Source organism: Gobius niger, assembly GCF_951799975.1.
Source record: "Gobius niger genome assembly, chromosome: 10".
Taxonomy (NCBI): Eukaryota; Metazoa; Chordata; class Actinopteri; order Gobiiformes; family Gobiidae; genus Gobius; species Gobius niger.
The window spans coordinates 6732207-6753421 of NC_136861.1; the positions used below are offsets into that span (position 1 = coordinate 6732207).

The 21215-nt window shown below is 42.7% G+C and overlaps 1 protein-coding gene across 1 annotated transcript; it reads left to right on the forward strand.

The window, feature by feature from the left end:
- Positions 1–1357: 1357 nt before the first annotated feature.
- On the forward strand, positions 1358–20370 carry gsg1l (gsg1-like). Its single transcript, XM_079564574.1, has 5 exons — positions 1358–1840; positions 4704–4751; positions 9266–9418; positions 19170–19281; positions 19839–20370. The coding sequence occupies exons 1-5, from the start codon at positions 1552–1554 to the stop codon at positions 20161–20163; spliced, it is 927 nt and encodes a 308-aa protein (XP_079420700.1). The 5' UTR covers positions 1358–1551; the 3' UTR covers positions 20164–20370.
- The last annotated feature ends 845 nt before the right edge of the window (positions 20371–21215 follow it).

Here is a 21215-nt window from a genome sequence, read left to right on the forward strand (position 1 = left end):
ATAAACAATGGCTGGCCCAGAATTTTCTCCACCTGAATGAAAATCTGAGTTTGTTCTCTTTGGCTCCGTGGATGTCCCTCGAGAACTGAATTTCAAACAACAAATAAATGCTGTTTTCAAAGCCAGCTTTCTCCAGCTGCACCTTTTGACCAAAGTAAACACCTCGGGAAGGCGGCTCACGCGTTCATCACTACTCGGTTGGACTATTGCAACACTCTCTACTCTGGCCTCCCACACTCGTCACTCCACCGGTTCATCCAGACTCAGCCACATCACACCCGTCCTCTCCTCCACTGTGGACTTCCTTGTGTTGTTGTAAAGTGGAATACAAATAAACTTTGATTGATTGATTGATCATAATAATGATAATACATAGGTTTTATACAGTGCTTTTCAGGACACTCAAAGAAGCATTGCATTATTCATTCACTCCATACTTAAATATCAACAGCTTTTTACATCTAAATACTTTTCCAAAATCAAAAAGTAAACCAGACTTAATTGTTTGTCTCCAGCAATTGCAGTACATCCAGAACGCTGCAGCTGGAGTCCTGAAAATGGGACCATATTAGTCCAGTGCTCAGGTCTTTTTGATGTAGCCTATATTCTGCTTCTAAGGACAAACTCTTCTTGTTTTGTAAAGTGAGTTGTGCATCTTTCCTTGTCTAAACTGTTCATAGTGACAGTACAAACATGTCTGACACTTTAGATCAGCCTCTTTTCGGTGGATTTGCTCTGAATGATCGGTGTGTGCGCATGTCTGTGTGTGCCTGCGTGTGTGCGTGTATTCTGCATCGATCCGGGGCCTTTGCTTTGATGGATTGACTGACAGCGGCTCAGGGCTGGCCTTGTCACTGCTCTTTCCTCCGATCGATGCCGACTCTCAACTTCAACGATCTCGTCCAGGCTGCGAAACACCTCACATGCCAAGCACGCACTGATTTAAGTCATTTATCTGAAATGACAAAACCCTTGAGCACAGTTCATGGTTTGCAAACAGATTCCAAAACCTTTTCTCTCTTTGTCGAACATGGCACCGTCTCGCTCTGTTGAACACATTTATCACAGCCACAAGATAAAACAAAGTTATTGTACTTCCACAGTGCTGTCTTTATGAAGTTGGCCCTTAGTAAGTGTCTAAAGATACTCACGCCTGCAGATCAGTGTCAGAGCTTAGAGCAGGTTAGAGACTATTTGACCATAAACATGTGACTGTGTTTGATATCCGGCTCTTTCTGCGGCCGGAACCAGTGCAGTAACTTTGAGGGATGAGGCTGTTGTCTTATTTACTATGAGGATCGAGGAGGACGTCTGTTACGGCGGTGACGCACGAGGAGAGAGAGGGCGCGCGGGTTTATCCTCTCCCCGCGCTGCTGTGGCTTTGAGACAGAGGCGGGAGAGGAGCGCGTGGACATGTCCCATCACTGTTTTCTCCTTTGACTCGGATCTACCTCTACCGCCGCGCGCTCTGAGACCGGAGCCCGGGCTCGTGCCATGCGCCTCCGCCACAGCTCCGCGCGCAGCCTCTGACCGCTGTCCGCGCGCTCGGACATGAAGACCACGCGCAGGTGCCGCGCGCTGCTGTCCGTGGGTCTGAACCTCGCGGCGCTGCTGTTCTCCACCACGGCGTTCATCAGCACGTACTGGTGCGTGGGCACGCAGCGCGTCCCCAAACCCACGTGCAGCAAAACGCGGCGGTTCAACTGCATCGACTACGGGGTGAACGAGACGGACCCGAGCAAAGTGCACTACAGCTGGGAGACCGGAGACGACAGGTTCCTCTTCAGATACTTCCACACCGGCATCTGGTACTCGTGCGAGGAGAACGTGCTGGAGGGAGGTGCGTCACGGCGCGAGCGCACGACACATGGAAACACTTATTCCAACAGCATTGTTTTAAGTAATCAACAGCTATAGCGGATCAGTGAAGTCCAAAGTGTCGAGACACGTCTTCAGACAAACAGCTCTTCTAGATTTCTAACTCTATTATGTTGTAGGAGAGCTTTGAGTAGAGCTGCTGCTCCCAGGCAGGGACTTAAGTTTACACTTCACCCAGCTCTCTTTTCAACATGTGTTTACTGTGACTTGAACAGGGACTTAGAGCTCGGGTTAGGTTTAGGGTCAGGGGTGAGGGACAGCGAATGTGATGTAAGTTGTGTTTCACTCACACAAATCTTATATATAGTTTTAGAAACGTGAAGATCTTGGCTTTCAAATGAAGTATCACACTGGCATATAGGCTGTAAGCTCTGCAGTCAATGCGCTTTGAGATTTGAATATGCATAATTGCTAACGCTAACCCTAAAACTAACCCCATAAGACGGCAGATAACAGGTTACAAAGCTGCAGCGCATGAAAAAAAAGATGAAAATGAAAGGCTCTTCCATAGATATTGACTTATATGAAAAGCAGTTTGTAAGTTGAACATAGTCCAAACGGAGTTATTCACAGATTCTTGTTCCTGTTCTGGCCATTTAATCCAAGCTGGGCAGATTTTGATGCATTTGGACATTTTTATGAGTAAAAACACATCATCCACTTCCATTTCGTTCAATGACTGGTCAAAACTTTAAACCTAAATATCTCGGATCTGCCCAGAACAGAAATAGAAACGTGTCTGAGCCCGGTCTGCAGCTGACCGCTCTTCCCTCTCAGCTTTTAGAAACTTGTTCATTTATTTATTTATTTATTTGAGCCTTTAGCCTCTTACGCCGCGACCCTGCCAAACAAATGATGTCATGCGTAAGCCTCACACACATCGCCATGGCGACGCTGACCGCCCCATTTGGCCCGTCCAGGTGCAGCATCATTAGCATCATGGACGAGCAGCGGGACAGTGAGATCAATGAGGAGCAAATTACTGAATGAACCTTCCTCCATAGATTTGCAATTGTAATGTTGTTTTTTTACTCAGTCTATAAATTTAGGCCTAGACGTGGCTCGTTCCACTACATCTCCATGATCTTGAGCCTCATAGGTAATTTTTGGTCATTTTAAAGCATAAAAAACTGCCTTATTTCCAAATTAAAGGACATTTTCTTCTTACATTTATATCCCTAAGTGTAAAACTTTAACCAGTTTCCTGCCATCCACCACCTGCAAATCTATTTCCAGAAACTACAAGGTCTTAGCTTTGAAATGAGGCATTGCACTGGCCTATAGGCTGTAATCAGAAATCAACAAAAATGTGACAAAAAAGCAACATAAAAGTGACAAAAACACATAAAAAATCAGCAAAATTGCTCTTTCTAGTGAGGTGCTACACAGGCCTGTAGGCTGTAAACAAAAACAAACACACGACATAATCGCAACAAAAAAGCAGAACGAACATGACAAGAAAGTGTCAAAAAAGTAGAGGCCAACTGGTATATCGGCCGGCTGATAATCGGGCAGATATTTGGGGATTTTATAATATCGGCTATCAGTCGATCTAGCGACGAATAAAGCAGATACTTCTGGGACCGAAAATGGATATATATATATATATATATATATATATATATATATATATATATATATATAGAGAGAGAGAGAGAGAGAGAGAGAGAGAGAGAGAGAGAGAGAGAGAGAGAGAGAGAGAGAGAGAGAGAGAGAGAGAGAGAGAGAGAGAGAGATAGTTCAGGTTTTTTGGAGAAACATCACAATGAAAATCGGTTAGCTTCAAGTTTGTTTAAAAAAGGTTTCACTAAACCTCCGTCAATATGGACAGGCTGCATGACATTTTGAAGTGCGAATCTGGAGAATTCAATCACTGAGTTAGTTTTAACCTCCACTAATGTATTTTTGATCATTGTGCAAAATGCCACGGCTAGCAACAACATGCTAATGCTAGCGACAACTGATCAAAGCTGGGACAGAAACTAGGATTGAAGTAATAAAATAAAATCGGCCAGTGCTGGAGCTGCCGAGTATTTGTTTTTACAGGATTATAGACCAGACATTTGGACAAATCGGACGAAAATATCGGTCAAAATATCGGCCGAGCATATCGGCATCGGCCAATTAACATCCCAAAATATCAGCATCGGCCTTAGAAAAACTCATATCAGTCGGCCTCTACAAAAAAGTGTAAAAAATGCAAAAATATCGTCACAAACGCAACAAAACATGACAAAAAAGCCACAATAAGTGACGAAACAACACAAAAATGTGTCAAAAATGTGACAAAAATATGACAACAAAAAAGTTTAGATCAGTTTTGTAGGTCTTAGCTTTCAAATGAGGCGTTACACTTGCCTATAGGCTGTGTGCTCTCCGGTGAAGAAGCTTTTAGATTTGGGCAATGCCGAACAGGGTTAAGGCGGGGGATGATTCTTGATGAGTCTTGTTTATATTCGCCTGCAGAGTCTCCACTTAAATGTCTCTAAATAAGGTTGTTTGGCCGTGTATCAATGATTTCAGTGGGCTTTAAATTGGAAACAAATTGGTCTTAGCAGCTGCCACCTCTAAATCTACCTTGTTACATAAGAAAGAGTCACCGCTGATTTAAGACTAATTCTTTGGTCTGATGTAATAGAAGCTTTAATTATTATTGTGGTGCAGAAGGTCAGAATTTGGACCTTGTGTGTTAATTGTCACAATGCAGATGTTTGGAGCAGGTTTATGGGTAATGACTGTGACCATGCATCTGCGTCCCAGTTCTCTCTTTGGGATATGTCCCTCTTATTTGTCCCATGTGCTAATCGGCCTGTTTTGTTCCTCAGGAGAGAAGTGCCGCAGCTTCATAGACCTGGCCCCGGCGTCTGAGAGAGGTGAGTCTGAGCCGGTGCCAGAGCCGGTTCCTATTATGCAGACATGAGAGACAGATATGATAAAAAAACATAGATATGACATACAAGAGATGGATGATTAGCCATTCAGCCCCATCCCGTGTGGCCTGTGAAAGTAACATGGCAGCTCAGTCCCATGTTAATGACTGCTCTGGCATTAACATGGGAGCTCAGTCTCTGTCTCGGCTGAGCTGCCATTAACATGGGGCGGGCGGACCGGCTCCGAGCCTCCACAGAGCTCCACCTGTCAATCATAGAGTCAGGCTTCCACCTTTAATTACTGGTATACAAAAAACAGCGTGGTTAAAAATATGATACATACCCCAGCGTTGTCACATGGGTCATAGCAATAAAAAAAACACTCTTTGGAGGCTTTAAAGCAGTGCTGTTTACAAAGTGTCTTTTGGAGCTGCCCCGGCCACCAGGGGGTGTTATTAAAGCAATGCCAGCTCCCACCATGAGGACCAAAGGGAAGCGCTGTCCTCACCCATTGGATGAAAACAACCACCAGGTGCATGTTTCAGTTGGTTTTGAATGAGTGGTTCCCAAACTGTGGGTCAGGGTCAATGGGCGAGGAAAGCACCTCTCACCTCTCATCCAAAAGGCTTCGAGAGGCGAAACATTCTACACTTGAACTACACAGTACAGAAGATGACTGAAGAACCTTCATCGACGATAGACAACCCCTGTACGACTGAGAGCCTACACAGACACTTCTCTTCAGTTCTCATGTGCTGACATTGCTGCGACACCACCCCCTAGTGGCGAAAGGGGACTCCAGAAATCTTACTATAATATGGAAAGCAATGGGGACTTTACACGTGTCAAAAACAGCTTAAAAGCCAATAAAATACTTTTATTGTTTCTAAAAATACAGTTGATTCCCGAAGAGAAGAATACAGGCTGGTTTTATGTTATATTTATTTTTAAAGTCTTAGCTGTGAGCTTTGATTGTCCTGGAGCACAGTGGAGGCTTGTTGCTGCTCAGCCTGCTTCATAGGGGCGGAGTTTATGGCATTTGGTCATACCGCCTTTGCGATGCCCAATCCCGTCAGACCTTGGAAGCTAAGCAGGGAAGGGCCTGGTTGGTACTTGGATGGGAGACCGTTTGGGAACACCAGGAAGCCTAGCGAATGTAGTGAGTGAGTGAGTGGTTGGTGGTGGTCGGAGGGGCCGATGGCGCAGACTGGTTGCCTCGCTTCCGTCAGTCTACCCCAGGGAAGCTTTGGCTACAATAGTAGCTTACCACCACTGAGTATGGAGTGAATGAATAGTGCAATGTAAAGCGTCTTTGAGTGTCCAGAAAAAGCGCTATATAAAACCGATGCATTATTATTATTATTATTATTTGGCCCTTTTGTTGGAGGAGACTGAGCTGCATCATGGATTCTCTCTTGACTGGAGTAATTCATGTAAATGGGGAGGAGTGAGCAATGACAGACTATAAATATAATCTATGGTCAGGGATCAGAGGCTGGACATCGAGCGTTGGCCTTTGAGGCGGTTCATTCCCCTATAGCTACAAAATTAGAAATAATGAGGTCCTCGTCCTTATGGAGAAGACCAGACTGTGGAGAGTGACAGGACATGGTTCTCAAACTGTGACGCTGGGACCAGAAGGGGCACATTTACCTTTGGTGTTTGAGGCTGTTCATTCGCCTGTAACTAAAGAAATGCTACAAACTACAAAAATGGAGAAAAATAAACATGGGTCAGAGCCCAAATTGAAGCTCCACTTCTGACCTGCTCTGGTTATTGTGTAATTGTTTTTGACTGTAAATGGGTGCACCCTCAGCAGATTAGTATACGTATAGGACTCATTAGCATCATTTGGGGTTCTTGGGCCTGTGTTGCTTCCTGAAAGTTGGTTAAAGTGCTTATGAACTCTTCCCTGTCAAGGATTGGGATGTTGGAAATGCATTAGGAAAGGACACAACTAACACTATAAAAACTATGAGCAGAGCCACTATTGATGTCGAAACTATTGATGTCTAAACTATTGATGTTTGCACTACTGATGTCCAAAAGCTGCATTTCTGACATTTGAAATCTGAAAGTCCGGTGCAGTCTGACATTATAAGCTCTTCAGTGCCTGGGCGTCTCCTGCGTCTCTGCTGTGAGGCACCATTTAATCATGAAACCTGCAGACGCTTCAGGTGTGAGGGCCATCTGGAGCTGTGCACGAGGAGAGTGCACGGGGAGAGTGCACGAGGGGTGTGTACAAGGAGTTCTGAAAGAGGGCAGGGCGATATGAACATGAATATCTCACTCTGTATTAGTTGTAAAGTTGGACACACATCAAAAAACCTTTACAAAGAGATTTAACCGTCAAATGAGCCACAGAAACGTTGACGTGTGACCTTTGACCTTGGTTGGAAGGATTTACACTGTTGTTTTTTCGTTTTCTCCGTGACGTGACATTTCCTTTTCATGCTTGAAACTGCTCTGTCATAGTGGTGTGCATGTGGAGTGTGCACGTGCCCTTGGTGGCCTGGGAGGGTGACAGGACCAGGACCAGGAGGAGGCTATGACAGTGGTTTATGAGCTACAGCTGCTCCTCTCCACAGGTCCCGCTCACACACAGATATTACACCGAGAGAGGAATTAAACACGGAGCAAAGACGTGTGACTAAACACTGGTCTGGAGTGTGTTTTTGTTGAGAACTTATTACTTTTACTCCACTACATTTGTAAGCTCCAAGGTAAAATCTAGCGGCATGTTATAAGTCTTATGATGGACACTCCGGAACAGTAGGTGGCGCTGTGAGCAGATGTACTGACACGGCCACAGTCTCATAACACAGAAGAAGGTTTGTCCCTGTCGTGTTGCCGTACAGGTGATCTAAAGGTGATCTACAGGGGATTTTTCAAACAGATTTGTACTTTCTACTTATACTTAAAGGCCATATACCTGATTTTGTGATTACAAACAATGAAAGAGGAAGCCACTAAATTAAAATGTTAGTTGTGTCCGAACTCATTCCAAGCTTTTCCTTCCAATTCTTCACAGGGACGAGTTTATCGACAACTTCAGGGTCAATTTCACCGAAATGCTAGAAAACGAACCTGAAACTTCATGGAATTGATGTTTCGTAATTAGATGCACAGCATTTTTCCCACAAATGTGTGAGTTTACAATACACAATAGGAGAACAGATTTCTTTCCAGTTCTTGAAATATACCAGGTGTGGTGCGTTGAAGTATTTCCTCTAAAAAAAAAAACATCTTCATTAATTTCATTGAAATGCCCTAAACCTGATTTTGTTTTTGTTTCCAGTAATATAAATACGAGGGAGCAAAAGTTTAAACCAGTGATGTCCAAAGGGCCAAATGAAGACTCATTTTTGCTGGCCCTGAAGTTTCTTGTTGAATTGGCACCATAGATATAATGTAATAAAGATGAGTGGGTCTCATTCAGCCCCATTCATTGAAAAGTGAGTCCTGAGTCGTGTGTGAAACTTAATGGCCGCCCCGTCTCCTCCTACGCAGCCTGTACCTTAAAAGGGCAAAAAGGCGGGAAGCTCTGCACTCGCAGGGCGGGTGGAGGTCTGTGGAAGCTCCAATGTACTGCAAATGCTTAAAATTTTCAGGCTGTTAACCAAAACCAATGTGGTTAAAAATATTTCACCTCCCCCAGCGTTGTCACCTGGGTCATAGCGATTTTTAGGAAAAGAAAAAGTCTTTGGAGCCAGGCTTTTGAGACCTTCTTGGGACATTTGAAGTCCCATTAGAATCTATCCAAGTGTCTCTTGGAGTCGCCTCTGGCCACCAGGGGGTGGTATTACAGCAATGTCAGCTCCCCGCCATGAGGACCAAAGAGAAGCGCGTTCCTCACCCATTGATTGGCACACATTGCCACATGGGACTTTTTTCCCCACTAAAAAACTAAAATTTTTCGGTGAGACAGAGCTGCTTTGGCCGATGGCGCAGCAGTCAGTACTCGTGCTTCACAGCTAAAAGGTCTCGTGTTCAATTCCCACCTCGACGGGGCCTTTCTGTGTGGGGTTTGCGTGTTCTCCCTGTGTCTGTGTAGGTTTCCTCCGGGTACTCCGGGTTCCCCTACCACTAAAAACATGTACAATAGGTGAATCCTCCAGCCAGGTGATTCTGAGCATTAGCCTGACTTCACATCCGGAGATGAATCCGGCCCTGAGTGCCGGCCCATGCTGGCAGCTCACAACTCCTACAGGTCGCTCCAGCGGCATTGAGGATGGATCTAATGCAGAGAATGAATTTCTCTGTGGGCATTAACAAAGTACAACTCATTAAGCGTCCAAGTCTAAATAAAGGCGTGAGACACAGTTAAAACCTCTCTTAAATGCACCGAGCTGAATGTTTCACTGCGTTGACCACCGTATATGGCCCTCAATGCTGCATAAACTTCAATATGCGTCAGTGTCACAGTAATGCAAACAAAAAAACAACCTCCTCTGCTCGTAGAAGAACATGTTGTCCTGTGCCTTCAGGTAATAACCTCTCACCCCTCCCTCCGCCAGGCGTCCTGTGGCTGTCTGTCGTCTCCGAGGTGCTGTACATCCTGCTGCTGGTGGTGGGCTTCAGCCTGATGTGTCTGGAGCTGCTCCACTCCACCAACGTCATCGATGGACTCAAGCTCAACGCCTTCGCCGCCGTCTTCACCGTCCTCTCAGGTACCACACTGCGGCGCCACAGGGGGTAGCCCCACAGCGAGACGTATTATTACATAAGTCATGATATCGGCTGCTCATTTCATAATAATTACCATCAATGTCGCGCTTCAACCACACGGTCAGTCTGAACTGTCATTGAGATCATTTGTTTATTTAATTTGGGGATTTTGATCAGAGCTGTTCGCATCAGCAGCGTTTAGGGATTTCCTCGACTGTCGGGGGTTTTAGTGTGACATCTGCTGAGGCCCCCTGTGGAGTTTGGTCTGAGGCCCAAGAGACGGTTTCAGCGCCACTGAGCGCGACTTCCCAACATTACAACTTCCTATATCTGCCTAGCCAGCCGTCCACTCCTGCTGTTTCTGCACGAAAAAGCACGAGTGGACAGACAAAAGCTCCAAACGTTTTATATCGATCCAATCACAGACCACAGGTGAAATGTTTTCTTGAATTTATGTCTATAGCTAGTGCCCCGATGCACCTTTAAAGTGGGCATATCATGAACATCAATGATCAATGAGCTTTAAACCATGTTATAATGATGTTCCCTCATCAAAAACAGATCTGGAGTTGTATTTGTCAAAACCTCCACATTTTTAAAGGCAAGACAAGTTCATTTGCAGACCACAATACATACACAAGGTAATTCAAAGTGCTTCACAGTTGCATAAAATGACAAGAAAACTGATAAATTAAAAATAACGTCAACATAAAATTAATCAATTACAGTAAAAGGCAAGAGTGCAGATAAAATACTTTCAGTCATATGCATGGGCAAAAAGAACTGTTTTCAGCCTGGATTTGAACATCGTCAGGGTTGAGGCCTGTCTCACATCCTCGTGAAGACTGCTCCAGATTTTAGCTGCATGAAACTGAAACTTGTTTCATTGTTTACTCTTGGCTATTACTTGGATGGAAGACCAGTTGTCTGTTTGCCCTGCCATTGTGCTATTTTTCTAATTGCATAACAAAAACGATGAAAAAAAAGAAAAAAAGAAACTGAAACGCAGCCTCACCATGTTTAGTCCTGACTCTGGGAACCACCAGGAGACCCCTCCCTGAAGTTCTCAGGGCCCGAGATGGTTCGTACGGCTATAACATGTCAGAGATGGACTTCGGTGCTAAACCATGAAAAGACTTGTAGACAAGCAGAGCTGTTTTAAATTCTATTCTCTGAGTGACAGGAAGCCAGTGCAGAGACCGGAGCACTGGACTAATATGGTCGTATATATCCTGGTTCTGGATGTTCTGCCGCTCTGACAGTGAGCAGCCGTTACAGTCGTCTAACCTGCTGGAGACAAACACACGGACAAGTCTCTCTAAGTCTGGTTTTGACACTATTCCTCTGATCTAAGCCATGTTTTTCAGATGGTAAAAAGCTGTTGATGTTATTGCTTTGATGTGGCTGTTTAAGTTCAGGTCTGAGTCCATGATTACTCCTAGATTTCTAACCTGATTTTTTGGTTTTAGAGAGAGAGACTCAAGGTGACTGATAACACTTTGTCCATAATCCGACATCGTACAGGTTCTGAGCCGTTCTTCTCAAAGTGTGTTAATCACGCTGTAAATCGAAACTGAAAGTCAGTTATTCCAACAGCTGCCAGCCGGAGGAGCCGCAGTCAAAGTCTAAAGCAGCTCTTTTGCCTGTATTTCATTGTTGCCCCCGTCATTGTATTTTGAAGTGTATTTTTAAGCCCCATCTGCAGGATATGTCCACTTCTGTCCAGTCTCAGATGCCATTGTTTCCGTTGTTTACTGTAAACAGATGTCGCTGTGTTAATCCCTGAATCTTCCGCTGCATCACAACTGCCACTACTTTGAGCTGCTCCCGCTGCATCCGTAACATAACACCGCTCCGTCCTCTCGCTCCAACCCGCTTCCTGTTTGTTTTGGTTGAGATTCTGCCTCTTATGTAACCACAGATCACCGAGGGTTATCCCTAAATCTGCTCCGTCTGCTATTACTCTTACCACCGCCGCGGCTCCTGCCAGAGTTAATTCAAACATAATCGAATTTAGCTTTAGTCTAATTTTAGTCAGTGAAGTATTACTTTGACCGAAATGATGATAAATATTTCAGTCGATGAAATTAACGCCGGCTCCTGCTGCAAAGTGGGAACAGAGGTTAAAATTTCATGAGAGTGTTTGAATATTTTTTTATTTTGGTGGATCTTTGTCACAACGTCCATGAAAATGAACATTCAGATGAGTTCAAATTGACCATAATATTATAAATGTGAGTTGTTTTGACAAGTTAAGATTTAGTCTGGCATTTGACCCAGATCATTTCACTTGTTCTGAGATGTTTCTGACTCTATTCGATACATTTTGTCTTTATTTCCGGCTGTTTAATTTGCCAATGGAGTAAGAAAACTGCACTTGTCCCATTGGCAGTTTTACTTTTTCATTTCCAGAGAGATTAGAAGTAATCTTGGTTGAAACAGGAAAAAAAGTGAGAGAAAAACGCTCAAAACAGGATGAATATTCTCTATTCAAGTCTAAACCCATTCTTGATATTTACTTTTTGTAGTGGAGGAAAAAGACTCTCAACAGCTGCACTAGATACTGGAACTACTGTCAGTGTTGAGGAGTAACTAAATTATTTAGAATACTCATTTTGAGTAACTGTTTTCTGGTAAAGTTACTCTTTCATTTGAGAGTTTTAGAATACAAAGACTTTCCACATATCAAGGGATTACATTATCAATCATTAGATGTTAGCTCCATAAGGCACAACATTATTAAGAAATAACTTTCAAAGATAAAAATGTTAAAACTAAGTATTTTCCTCCCCCTACATGTTTCATGTCCTAATGTGTAGAATGAGCTCAGACCTGTTCACCACAACTGCCTCTAAAATCCTGCACTGTCACTCAGAAAGAAAGGTGTTACTTCGGGTCCAAAGTGCCGTCATGCACGAGCTTAATATAGAAGGTGCAGTTACACGTAAGACCTGAGGTGGCAGTAGTGAGCATAAAATGACCAACATGCATCTAGTCTCTTTAATGTTGACCTGTTTTTCCTCCTAAAATAAAATAAATCTGTAAAACTCCTTATGCCACAGTTCATACCAGCTCTGCACATGTGTCACATGATGCTGTATCTGCTGCTCCATTGGCCAAGAGAGTTAAAGAGTTCCTTTTTAATGGTAAGTGAGTTTAAAACAGGTGTTCCAACAATGGTAGTCTTCATTTTTGAAGACTATAGACTCATTTTCACAAATATGACAATCGATGTAAAAGTATTCTAAAAGTATTCAGAATACAGTACTCTGATTAGACAAAGTAACAGAATATGTTACAAAATACATTTTAATGCAAGTATTCAACATTCAGTTACTAAATACAGTTTCAAAGTATTCTCCCCAACACTGACTATTGTTGTGAGGCATTTAGAGCAAAAGCACCATCTGAAAATGTCAACGACTGCATCGAAAAGAGCACGAATCCACAAAATGATCCAGTTTTTAAACACATTCTTCTTCATGCATTAATCCTAATAATGCATTTGTTGGAATGTCTTTTATGTATCTATAACCTTCTGAGTCTGGCTAAAATAAAAAGTTAACTATCAAATGTATTATTATAAAAGATTAACTGATAAAACAAGCAGCAGATGGAAGTCTTTGCAGTGAAGCCTGTTTTATGATGTTTTCAGGACGTTTTGAGATTTGAAAGCCTAAATTATGTTCCCCTGCATTAAAAATGTGCGCCCCAAATGCAACCAACCCAATAGTGATGGGATTTTCTGTACGTCTCTTAAAGGGGAGGCTGACTTATGGTTATTTTTATATAGATCTTCTTTTAAATAGTCAGCTGGAAAACTCTTATTGTCCGAGAACTGATTAGCTCAGAGGTTTGGCTCTGATGTAATGACTAATGCGGACGCCAGGACTCATTCCAACCTTTGAAATGTGAGTCATGTAATTGCAACAACAACATGGTCCTTCTGCCAGTCCTCCTCCTCCTCCTCCTTCTCCTCCTCCTCCTCGTCTTCAGTGTCCTCGACCTCTCGCCTGTAGTTGCAGCACTTTTTCTGACCCCTGATCGCAGTGTTTGTTTTCATTGCGTTTGTCTCAGATTAAACAGAAGTCGCGGAGGTTATCCCCAAATCTCCCGCTCCTGATGTTGTGCAAACATAAACCTCTTACACCAAATCTGGCACTGCCTCCGACGCTGCCTTCACTGCCCCCGGCCGCCTGGGATGTCTCGGCATATGGCTCAAGGAGGGGAGGGGCTTATTTTAAAGTGTTTCAGGCAACTGGACCACACGAAAATCACACTACATAGGTCAGTAAGGCTGAAGTATAGATGCCCAAAGCTTTGTGTTACTTTACACAGTCGACCCGCAGCTGCCCCGGGGCAGACTGCAGGACACCACGCCCTGAAACGGGACAAACCAGGAGGCGCCGTTTCAGAGGAGACTGAAGGCAGCACTCCCTTCCCTTACCTCCAAAAACATGCGGGTCACGTTGGCCCACAGCGGCTCAGGAATAACCAACATCTGATCTACACAATTCCGATCTACATCTATCTTACTTAAAGGGATGTTTCAGGATTTTTGACATAGGGCCTCATTTCCTAGTTATCCAGAGTGTTGCTGATTTCTGAAGATATTTTTTTTGTATTTCATGCAGTTGAAGAGTTTCGTGGTGCTAGGCTAGTGCAAGGCTAGCGCATTTCTACGATATCAGCTAGCCTGCATTAAAAACAGTCTGATCCGCTCCACAGAGCACCTGAGGCAAATCACTTATAACACCAGACTAACCATATAAATGTCTGTGTCCATAGAGTAATTTTAACCATTTTGGATTTAAAATACCTTATATTTGAGCAGCATCAGCTTCGTGGTTGTACAAGCTACAGAGCGGCGGAGTGATCTGCTAGAAAATAGTCCCTCCTAGCTCCTAGCCATAGAAATGCGCTAGCCTTGCACTAGCCTAGCGCCAAGAAGCTAAGAAATGCATGAATTACAAAAAAAAATATCTACAGAAATCAGCAACACTCTGGATAACTAGGAAATGAGGCTCTATGTCAAAAATCCTGAAATATCCCTTCAACCGAGTGCAATTTGCCCAGTTGAGCTTTACCCAAATCTAAAAGCTCACAGCCTAAAGGCCAGCAACAAAACTGAAAAAAAAATGGATCTTTTTCCTTGCGTTGTTGTCGTGTTGTCATTGGATTTTTGCCACTTTTTCATTGCTTTTTTGTCACTTTTTTGTCGTTTGTGAAGGCTCTCATTCATCCAGGGAGTATCCATCGCGGAAAAAGCTTAAATCATCGACTGGACTGGGTTTTGGTAAAGTTGAGGAAGTTTCTGTGACAAGAAGCGAAACGTTGAGGACTTTTATTTTCCTTTCGTTCATGTCACCATTTTGACGCTTTGTTTAAAAGCTTTTAGATTTGGGAAATTGTGCTCAGTTCAGGTGGGAGTTAAGAGGTTAAATCTTTGCTGAAAACTTGCTCAAGTTGAACATTTATGTTTCTTTTCAAATATATTTGTATAGATTTTGTGTACAGCACTTTGGTCGACTTTGTTTGGATTGAATTTAAAGTGACATTGAGGAGAGATAGAGGGATTTTTTTTTTAAAGTAAACAATCAAATTCTTCCCCTCTTTAACCAGAAAGCCCTTCTTAGTTTGCAAAATGGGGAGAGTAGGAACAGAACATTCAGAAGTAAGAGATCAAGCTCCTCCCCCTCCTCCTGATTGGACCTGACAGGCTGGTTCACAGGAAAAGCTCATCTCATTGGTCGACCCGGGAGGATACGAGACTTTGATTAGTTGCGATCCAGGAAGGAGGGATTTTACAAAGAATATATAATTTCTTACTTTACATCTAAATGCAAGACCAGGTGGGCAATTTTGCACATTTTATAACATGTGTGAAACATTTAGACTTTCAGACTTTAATCGCTTTAAGAGAATCATTTTGGCTCAGTTCATTGAATGACTTTTAATGCTTTTTTAACGGAAGCCCTGAAAACGGAGCATAAACTTTCTATTTTAGGAAACAGTTGCTTTTTGATTTGATGTTTATTTACACATTAATTCTGTTAGATCTCAGACTGTACTTTATCTTCTTCTTTGAATGAAAAGAGTTACATTTCGTCTGTGCCGCTGTGTCTGGGGCTCTGGATTCGGCTGAGATCATTCGTTATTCCTTTTCTTCTCCAAAAGCTGGATCGGGGAAACCCACACAGACAAATGTATCAAACTGACTGTGTGAAGGAGTTAATTAAAATGGGATTGTTTTTCACGGCAAACTCTGACAATCCCTGGAGGAGAACGCACTGGCTGACAATTGCGTCGCCGAATATTGCGATAACCATGATTTTGTGCAATATGGTGCAGCTCCATTGTGTAAATGTTTAATTAATCGGTATCTGCGCGCGGTGTGGTATAGATTACATCATGTGTGACTGATGCCCCGAGTGTGTTATTGAACAAACTCAACACATTACACGGCTCTGATTAATTACAATCCAAATCATTTATTCATAGACGTGTGTTTGGTTTCTAATTAACACAGCGCTCTGTTCTTGTATTTACGACTGCTACTGCTGGAAGTTTTCTGACGAGATTAGATTTGCAATTGTTTTTCCAAGTTCAGTGAATTTTAAACGTGTCCAGGGGCAAGAAAATGTGAATAAGAACTCCTGAGTGAACACAAGAATCCCATGTTTTTCAGAACATGCTCTAAACCAGGGGTTCTCAACCTGGGGGTCGGGAGGCAAATCGCGAGACAAATTTAGGGGGTCGCCAGAGCATATATATAAAAATGTATATTTTAATATTATTACTATAGTGTTGTAGCATACATGCTATTTTACCAGGGTGCTATTATTTGTTCTAAATTTTATTAATTTTATTTTAACCATTGTTTTTTTCTTTGCTTTATAACCTCTTAACTCCCACCTGAACAGATCCCATTTTCTCCAGTTTGGCTTTACCCTAATCAAAAAGCTTCTTGGGAATAAACACCAAAATAGCCACAAAAAATGAGAAGAAAACAAGGATGTAAATGCAACAAAAATGTGACAAAAATTCAACAAAAACTAAAAAAAAAGAGACAAAAATTTAACAAAAATGTGACAAAGATGAAAAAAAAAAAAGAAGAATAAAAAAAAACGAAAAGGTGACACAACACAGCAACAACGCAAGGAAAAAGGTCAGTTTTGTGGGTCTTAGCTTTCAAATGAGGTGTTACACAGGCCTGTATAACAGCCAAAGAGGACAGAATGCATTTGGTTTAGGCGGGTGGTAAGAGGTTAAGAATTATATAGGTTGAAGTCCCTGTTTTTCCCATGGTCTGACCCAGGCGGGGGTCATGATCCTAATGAACTGTTATAATAGGGGTCGCGGCTCCAAAAGGTTGAGGACCACTGCTCTAAACTACAGCAGCTTTAATACAAAATAAAACTCCACGTTAAGATATTTATTTATTTATATTCTTTTCACATTGTTTTGACTCTCAAGTCAAGGCATTATTATCCAGGTGTGGTCATTATTATCCAGGTGTGGTCATTATTATCCAGGTGTGGTCATTATTATCCGGGTGTGGTCATTATTATCCGGGTGTGGTCATTATTATCCAGGTGTGGTCATTATCATCCAGGTGTGGTCATTATCATCCAGGTGTGGTCATTATTATCCAGGTGTGGTCATTATTATCCAGGTGTGGTCATTATTATCCAGGTGTGGTCATTATTATCCAGGTGTGGTCATTATTATCCAGGTGTGGTCATTATTATCCAGGTGTGGTCATTATTATCCAGGTGTGGTCATTATTATCCAGGTGTGGTCATTATTATCCAGGTGTGGTCATTATCATCCAGGTGTGGTCATTATTATCCAGGTGTGGTCATTATCATCCAGGTGTGGTCATTATCATCCAGGTGTGGTCATTATCATCCAGGTGTGGTCATTATTATCCAGGTGTGGTCATTATCATCCAGGTGTGGTCATTATTATCCAGGTGTGGTCATTATTATCCAGGTGTGGTCATTATTATCCAGGTGTGGTCATTATTATCCAGGTGTGGTCATTATTATCCAGGTGTTGTCATTATCATCCAGGTGTGGTCATTATCATCCAGGTGTGGTCATTATCATCCAGGTGTGGTCATTATTATCCAGGTGTGGTCATTATTATCCAGGTGTGGTCATTATCATCCAGGTGTTGTCATTATCATCCAGGTGTGGTCATTATCATCCAGGTGTGGTCATTATTATCCAGGTGTGGTCATTATTATCCAGGTGTGGTCATTATTATCCAGGTGTGGTCATTATTATCCAGGTGTGGTCATTATCATCCAGGTGTGGTCATTATTATCCAGGTGTGGTCATTATCATCCAGGTGTGGTCATTATCATCCAGGTGTGGTCATTATTATCCAGGTGTGGTCATTATCATCCAGGTGTGGTCATTATTATCCAGGTGTGGTCATTATCATCCAGGTGTGGTCATTATTATCCAGGTGTGGTCATTATTATCCAGGTGTGGTCATTATCATCCAGGTGTGGTCATTATCATCCAGGTGTGGTCATTATTATCCAGGTGTGGTCATTATCATCCAGGTGTGGTCATTATTATCCAGGTGTGGTCATTATTATCCAGGTGTGGTCATTATCATCCAGGTGTGGTCATTATCATCCAGGTGTGGTCATTATTATCCAGGTGTGGTCATTATTATCCAGGTGTGGTCATTATCATCCAGGTGTTGTCATTATCATCCAGGTGTGGTCATTATTATCCAGGTGTGGTCATTATCATCCAGGTGTGGTCATTATTATCCAGGTGTGGTCATTATTATCCAGGTGTGAGAATCATCATCCAGGTGTGGTCATTATCATCCAGGTGTGGTCATTATCATCCAGGTGTGGTCATTATTATCCAGGTGTGGTCATTATCATCCAGGTGTGGTCATTATTATCCAGGTGTGGTCATTATCATCCAGGTGTGGTCATTATCATCCAGGTGTGGTCATTATTATCCAGGTGTGAGAATCATCATCCAGGTGTGGTCATTATTATCCAGGTGTGGTCATTATCATCCAGGTGTGGTCATTATCATCCAGGTGTGGTCATTATTATCCAGGTGTGGTCATTATCATCCAGGTGTGGTCATTATTATCCAGGTGTGGTCATTATCATCCAGGTGTGGTCATTATCATCCAGGTGTGGTCATTATTATCCAGGTGTGGTCATTATCATCCAGGTGTGGTCATTATTATCCAGGTGTGGTCATTATTATCCAGGTGTGAGAATCATCATCCAGGTGTGGTCATTATCATCCAGGTGTGGTCATTATCATCCAGGTGTGGTCATTATTATCCAGGTGTGGTCATTATCATCCAGGTGTGGTCATTATTATCCAGGTGTGGTCATTATCATCCAGGTGTGGTCATTATCATCCAGGTGTGGTCATTATTATCCAGGTGTGAGAATCATCATCCAGGTGTGGTCATTATCATCCAGGTGTGGTCGTACACTGCCTTAACAAAATAAAAGTGTTTACCTGGATTCATTAACTGTTCTGATCAGGAGCAGAGGTGGTTAGTGTAGCCAAAATATTTACGGGTAACTTATTTTTACTAAAGTACTGATGATGATACTTCATTATTACAATAATGCTCAAGTAGAAAAAAGTACTGAATGTTTAACTACTATAATAGGTACAGTTTCTTCAAAATGAAAGGTCCATAGAGCATAAATCCGGACCCTGCACTCACTTCTTCTCCTTGTGTTGCGTTCAGGGCTGCTGGGAATGGTGGCTCACATGATGTACACGCAGGTGTTCCAGATCACCGTGAGCCTGGGCCCCGAGGACTGGAGACCCCACAGCTGGGATTACGGATGGTCCTTCTGGTCAGTGAACGCACCACACTCGTCCATGGAACTCTGAACTGGAAAATACTGAATAAAACCCAAAGTGTGTGGTTAGATTCATAATCTACTAAAAAATGTTGGAGAGAGCCATCAGCCCGCAGTGGACGTTAGCAACATTAGCATCGCAAAGTCCAATATATTTTATAACTGTTTGACTCAACTCCAGTGCAGGAAACAGCAGAGGGCAGTAGAGGACACTTAAAGAGTTAAGAACACAATAAATGTTAAAATATTATAAGTTTCCTCCAACTCAGGGCTTCTGAGGATCGTCTCACTTTCTTAGTGGGAAATCCGACATCGTGGGCGTTCCAGTTTAAATTTCTGGGAGGTTGGAAATTCCTACTTCCGAGTACAAATGGAACGCACCATTAGTCCAGGGCTGTTTGTTAGCCCCAGTCCGCCTCTGATAATAAACATCTAGCATGTGTGACTGATGCAGTTATGTTCACAAGGTGGTGAAGTGTTACTTTAGGAAGTAAGTGTACATGTTTGTACGTGTGAAGCTGCAGCTAACCCCGGCTCCTCCGTGTCCGCAGCATGGCCTGGGCCTCCTTCACCTGCTGCATGGCGGCGTCCGTCACTACGTTAAACTCCTACACCAAGACGGTCATCGAGTTCCGCCACAAACGCAAACTGTTCGAGCTGGGCCTGAGGGAGGAGCAGACCTACCTGGACCAACAGGCCTTCCACTACTTCAGACAGCGCCCCCTGCAGTCCATATCCGGAGCTGTGGAGGTCTACCCCAACCACAGCCCCCCGGTGGTGCCCGCCGACAGCGTGCCGAGCCGGGGCAAAACCAGAGCCCTGCGGCCGCCTCCGGACATGGACTGCACGGACTCACTGGGCGAGGAGCAGTGCTGAGAGACCGGGGCCACAGACTTAAGGGACTGTGTGTTATTTAGGCACATTTATCAACAGCAGAGGCTTCACCACGGACGTATTAAACAACCGGAGTCGTCGATTTGATTAGTAGCTGCTCTAGGCTAATGCTAATGTGACCAGACGACCATTTTCCTCATATTCAGAGATATCTGTAACTCATTTTCACTCGTCTTTCAAACAGCTAGAGATGTCTGTAATTCAAGATGTCTAAACAAAATTCCGATATCCAGACAGACGTCACTGACACGTCACTTCTATACATATATATCTCTTACGTCCTTTTCACCCTGTCAGAATTCCAATTGTGGATATCCATAACTCAGTTTTCCCAAGTCAAAACTACAGTTAGAGATATCAGTAATTCAGTTTTGTGCAGAGAAAACACGTTTTGAAGATATCTTCAATTCATAATTAAAATAATCAAAATGAATAACAGATATCTTTAACTTAATTAAAGATATCTGAAAATACATTTGGACTAGTCATAATTGTAATTAGAGATATCTGTAATTTAGTTTTGACTTGTCACAAAGCCAAATTAAGATCTATAATTGTTTGAGTCTCGTCAACACTCAAAACATTTTTAAGATATATTAAATAAAGTTGTATTTTAGATATCTCCAACTGAAATAGTCAAGTCAAATTTGGTTGTAGTTATATCTAGAACTAGATGTGTTGCTCGTCACAATGACATCTCAAATATACGTAATGACATCACCCATAGAAATGAATGAGAAATTTGAAGTAATTTTGATCTGAAATGACAGTTTTTTCTTGTGAAAACTGATATCTGTACCACATGTCCAATTTTTTATAATAGATCGTATTGCCAATAAGAGACAAAGATTTGGAAAGAAATCTTTAGAAAATCTCAAAAATAATGTTTTCCCTGATTGATATTTGATTGGATTCACAAACCTGCCACAATCGTCTTACGGCTGAAAGTCCTTTTATCTGACCAACGTTAACCACATCATTTTGAAGATTGTCTCCATTTTGGACGCCTTTATGAGACAGTCATGTGACCTTAG

Coding starts and splice junctions, on each gene's coding strand:
- gsg1l (XM_079564574.1), top strand. CDS start 1,552: ATGAAGACCACGCGCAGGTGCCGCGCGCTGCTGTCCGTGGGTCTGAAC. Junction 9,419..19,169: donor CGTCTTCACCGTCCTCTCAG/GTACCACACTGC, acceptor TGTTGCGTTCAG/GGCTGCTGGGAATGGTGGCT. Junction 19,282..19,838: donor GATTACGGATGGTCCTTCTG/GTCAGTGAACGC, acceptor CCGTGTCCGCAG/CATGGCCTGGGCCTCCTTCA.